The sequence below is a fragment of the Triticum dicoccoides genome, chromosome 7B (genome assembly GCF_002162155.2).
Source record: "Triticum dicoccoides isolate Atlit2015 ecotype Zavitan chromosome 7B, WEW_v2.0, whole genome shotgun sequence".
Lineage (NCBI taxonomy): Eukaryota > Viridiplantae > Streptophyta > Magnoliopsida > Poales > Poaceae > Triticum > Triticum dicoccoides.
Window position 1 is genome coordinate 134440685 of NC_041393.1, and position 5513 is coordinate 134446197.

Here is a 5513-nt window from a genome sequence, read left to right on the forward strand (position 1 = left end):
AGAGAGAAAAATGGTCCAAAAATCAAAAGGGAGCCCAGAAAATAATAATTTTAATTTCCTGGCAAAATTTTAATTAACAAAACAAGGTCAAAATTTTGGGGTGTCACAGATGTTACACATGAAAGGACAAATAAATCCAGAGGAGCATCTATCTTTCCTTTGTGGGGCTTTTATTTTGCTGCAAAGGTCATTTTAGTTCCAAGACCAGCACACAGGTCAATTGTGATGGATTATGAAGTATCCATTGGCCCACTATAAGTTATATTCGTACTATGAAATAATGTGCATTGCACAGATTTGTAGGTGGTGTAGCTATAGCAGCATGCTTAGAAGAAAAGTTAGCTCGACCTTGAACTATAAGTTGCATCAGTCTATATGCTACTTGCATGGAGGCATCAACTTTTACATTCAGAATTTCTCACACAAGCAAATGTGTTACGGAATTGGAATCAATTGGAAACAACACTTGCATGCCTAGTAGTTAAACCTCGATATGATCATTTGACACAACTTTGATCAATTAAAATCTAAATTTTCTTGAAGACTTGAATTGTGCACAATTATATTTGTACCACTTTGAGGTTGTTATTCTTTGTTTTGGAAATATATGCATTCTGGGGATGCCATGTTTTTTTCTTGCTGATGTTATTCTCTGTTTTGGAAATATATTTAGTTTGGGAATGCCATGTTACACTGACACAACTTATTAGTTTGGTCCTTGTCTGATTTAGTTGTTGCATCTTGTCTTCATCTCCCCTGCCTCCCTCTGATTCCTCGTGTGTTTGCTTTGGATGCAGGTTGCTTTGATCTGTACAAGTTGCTGCTGTTGCAGGTGGACAAGGAAGCCCTCATGGCTGCTGCTGCACTACAATCTGCTTTTCATTTTTTTTAACAAGATGTATTCATGTTAAGTTGACATTACTGCTGCCTTGAGCTACATACACTTACTATCATAGATCCTGGTATCCTGTTGTTTACTGTAAGACTTGCTGTTTAGCAAGGCTTGAGTAATTTAGTGTACTACATCTTTAGTTTTTTCAACTGAAATTTTTATCATGCTACTGTGACATCTACTAAAATTTCGAACAAATGAAAGAAGTACTGTAGTTACAAATGGAGCCTACAAATTCTGTACATCTATTGTACTCATTTTTAACTATCTGTAGTTACAAAGCATTAATTGTAAGACTGTAACTAAATATATCTTCTTATCCTCTTTGATTTTACTCATACACATGCTTATGATCCTGCTAACAACATAGCGTTTGTAATATGATCATGTTTGTAATATGATTACAATAGCAGAGTTGACAATAGAGCATTTGTAATGTGGCCTCGTTGTTGTTCTCTTTTTCATATGCAGTGCTACTGTTATGTGTGTGATGCTCCAGCTCCATGCAAGCACTGGGGCAAAGGGCTCTGTCAAACAGGTCTCCTGGTAAGCGTCTCGTTTCCGCTCCGTCCCCCATCCGCCTCTGTATGTTCGTTCAAACTGGTGGTGCTGCGAGATGGGTTTGCTTGTGGATTCTTGTTTTGCTAGTAGTTTTCTTTGCTATGAGTAAAATGTTGGTACTTTGCTTGCCATGTTTGGTTCTTGTTTTGGTAGTAGTTTGGTTTTCTTATCCAGTAGTATCAGTCAAGTGGCCAGCCTGGAGCAGCTTGCTGTTGTACATGATGGTGTTAACTGTGAAAATGCCAAGTGTGAGAAAATTAGACCAGCTGTCCATTTCTTGCCTGAATGCATTCTTTAAATGAGATGATGTGCTAGAGACATGCTACTTACTATAAACAAGATTGTGTTTACTGTATTGTCTTTCATGCACATTTGGTGTATTATCTTCTGACCTGTTGGTGTCATATGTACTGTACACATAGAAGGTGAACTATCTTCACTAAATTTCAAGAACTATCTTCACTGTTTCTCCCTGCTGCATTGCCTCACCCGTTCTCCTTCTATCTTAGTCTTGATATAACTCTGCAATTTACTTGAATCTGCAGTTACTTTCAAAAGTATATGCAAAGTGTGTGTGTGTGTGTGTGTGTGTGTATCCAGTGAGCAAATCTATAGTAATTGCTGAGTATACTATATGCTTTCTTTTAGTGGATATTTTCTCCTCAGTTCTCTTTTGACATATAGTTTGTTCTCTTTGAATGTGCAGGTAGTATACTGTGCTGGTGATGTTTTTTCGTTGCTGGGATCATTTGAACCTGGACGTCATGTGTTATGTGATCTGAGCCATATGAAATATTGTAAAAAAATTATGTATGATGTTTTTTCGTTGCTGGGATCATGTGAAGATGTACGTTTGAAATGTTGCGTTGACAACAAACTTGTATTCCTGTGTACATCCTGCTTTGACAGCAAAATTATGAAAATTTCTCAACAATATATATTGGTTAAATATCTGTTTTCCAATTTTCTATGCTTAAAGTTGTACTGCACCTAAAAAGGCTACAGCCTAACTAATGATGTTGTTGTGGAATTGTTTATTTTATTTAAAATAGCAAAAATAATAATAATTCTGCCAAAAGTTATAAAAACAAAATGAAAAGGCCAGCAAAAACAAAATGAAAAGGCCAACAAAAAAAGAAATTTACTAGAAAAAGGAAAGGGCCCAGAAAAGAAAAAGGCCGTAAAATTTGGCTTGGCCCATTTAGTTGAACATGGAAAAAACACAAATAGGCTGAATTGTTGGGCTCAGCCCATGTAAAACACCGAATCGACCGGGCTGAATCTTATCAGTGACCTTTTCAATTGGTCGCAATTTTACCACGTCGGATCCGACGTGGCCTGGGCAGACAGCTAGTGACCAAAACAAAAGGTCATTGGTTCAACGACCTTTTGTTTTGGTTGTAAACGTCTACGACTTTATCCCGAAGAAGGTCGTTAATTTGAGTTTACGATCGCTAGCTTTTGACCTTCTGTTTTTGGTCATAAAAAAAGGTCACAAATGAAAAATAATGACCATTCAGTGACCAATAGTCAAGGTCACAAGTTGACATATTTCTTGTAGTGATCTTCGAGCGCCCCGTTGATCTAAGCGAAGGAGCAGTTGTCGCACCGACCTTGCCGCGCCACCAGTTGAAGGAATCGCGCGGAGGAGGCGGAGGGGATGAGGAAACCCTAGCTCTCTCCCATAGATGCCCGAAGAGGTGAGCGGGATGCAAATCGGCCCCGATCGTAGTGGTGGTAGGTGGGGAATTGGGTGCGACTCCCTGCCCTCCGCGTCAACTAAATATCTCCTTGCCATAGCCATGATTGGGACCCTCATGGCGATGAGACGGTCATGAATCGGATCCGCCAGCTCTCTTGGTGCCAGATGTAGCGCATCCAACAGCTGCATGTCTCTCCTCCTCCCTGCTCTGCATGCAGGGACCCACATGCGACGAGGTTGTGCATGGCGGCGAGATGAGACTATCAACCCTAGCAAGATTGCACGGGAAGGAGATGACCTGGTTAACCTTGATGCACTCTCCTTGGCGCATGTACCGCGTGTCTACCGTCACGCCTCGCTTGTTGATCAGCACCATCCAAAGCGCGTCGTGGCGGAGAAGGATCTCGCCATCGTCGGCGGTGAGAGCGCGCGCCGTGACGAGGTCCGGGACGAACGTACCATGCCAGCGCGTCTCCATCCTTCGTCAGACCCCTCGGGCTATTGCTAGTGGCCAAGCCCCCCCCCCCTCCCCCGGGGCACGCACCAAGAGCAAAGCGGCTGGCCGTACTTTGTTTATGGGCCCAACACCCACCCAAGCTTTTGTGGTGAACTGATGAGCAGAGCGGCTGGCCAGAACATGTCATGGTTTAACTCGATCTCATCTCGGTTTGTGTTGCTCCCTTGTCCCTATCTTAGTTGAGCTCTCTGTCTCTGATAGAAATTACCGTGACTGCTTTTACCCGAGGCATGAAAATGTGATTTCCTTATGACCAACCACAGAAAGATTTTTCTTCAAAATTAGAATAGCCCTAGACTTTTCCATGACTACATGTATTGTTTCCGCTGACTTCACATTGACTTTCGGTAGTACTAGATGAAAATAGTAGGCAGGAGCAGGATAGCATGGATACATTAAATTCATGGTTGTCGTCAACTGTATGACACCACCGGCAGCCTCCGCCTCCTCTTCAATCGACACATGAACTTTTTATTTTTGCGGGTGAAATCAATCAACACATGAACGGCATCAATTCCAGTATTTTACGAGAGGATGTTCGGGCCCATGGTTCAGCACACCATTGATCTTCCAAGGCCATTTATTAGGATATATGCTCAAATCTTCTTGCACTTGTAACTACTACTCCCTCGGTCCGAAAATACTTGTCATCAAAATGGATAAAAAGAGATGTATCTAGAACTAAAATACATCTAGATACATCTCCTTTTATTCATTTTGATGACAAGTATTTTGGGATGGAGGGAGTATAAGGCAAGTGTCATCGACAGATGCATTTATATCATAAACGACGAGGCAATTATGTACGCATGTTGCCATTAAAATATTTGAGTTGGCTCATTACCATGCTGCAAATCTGATACACAACTGCTTCTAGTACTTGTTAGAGCATCTCCAATAGATGGTCCAAAATTTGGTGGTCCAAAACTGAAGATGTAAAATTTGGACTGCCAAAAAATGCGTTTTGGCGCTCTGAAAAAAGCTCAACTCCAACAAATGGTCAAATTGATGGTACTAAAGAGCAACTCCAATAGATGGTACAAAATGAAGATGTAAATTTCTTAAAACGACAAACTACTAGTCCATTCAACATAATTCAAACATCAAATTCAACATAGTTTCATACATGAACTTCAACTACTACTTATTCAAACTACTAGATAAACTACTCCTCATTGTCGGAGCTGCGGAACTGCGCCCAGAACTCCTCCTTCTCCGGGTCATCGCACCCCTCCTCCTCCTCCTCCGAGAAATCTGCCCAGTCCTCCTCGGAAGAGTACTCGACGGGGATCACCGTCGAGGGACCGGCCTCGTCCTCCTTCTTCTTCTGCTCCGCCTCACACTTCCAGTAGTACTCCAGCTCGGCCTGGACGTACTCCAGATGCTCCCGAGCAAACCTCGCCATCGCCTCCTCGTCGGTCTCGCCGGCATTGACGACAAACAACGGCTTCTTCGTCATCTTCTTCTTCGTCGTGATCTCCTTCATCTTGATGCCCTGCGGCACAAGCATCTCTGCTTCCGCCTGACTCTCGATCTCTGGGAAGTTGAGGTGCTCCCGAGGCCTCTCGGCACGCAACACCGCCACGGCATAGGCATGCGCAGCCTCGTGGGCGGAGGGGTACGTGCCGATCCACCAACGCCTCCCGGCATCGGAGAACTCCACTCCCCAGTTACCGAAGATCTTCTGCCTCACGCCGAAGAAGCCCGACTTTCCCTTTGGCGTCTTCTTTGGCACCATCGAAGAGCGGTGAGAGCGGTGGAGCGGCGGCGGTGTGCAGTAGGGGCGGTGGCAAACGGAGCCGGGGCGGTGGCAGACGGAGCCGGGCGGGACGGGGCTGAGG

The 5513-nt window shown here is 43.5% G+C and overlaps 1 protein-coding gene across 1 annotated transcript; it reads right to left on the reverse strand.

Moving 5' to 3' along the window:
- Positions 1 to 4837: 4837 nt before the first annotated feature.
- LOC119335781 (dehydration-responsive element-binding protein 2A-like) lies at positions 4838 to 5410 on the reverse strand. Its single transcript, XM_037607856.1, has one exon. The coding sequence runs from the start codon at positions 5408 to 5410 to the stop codon at positions 4838 to 4840; it is 573 nt and encodes a 190-aa protein (XP_037463753.1).
- Positions 5411 to 5513: the final 103 nt, after the last annotated feature.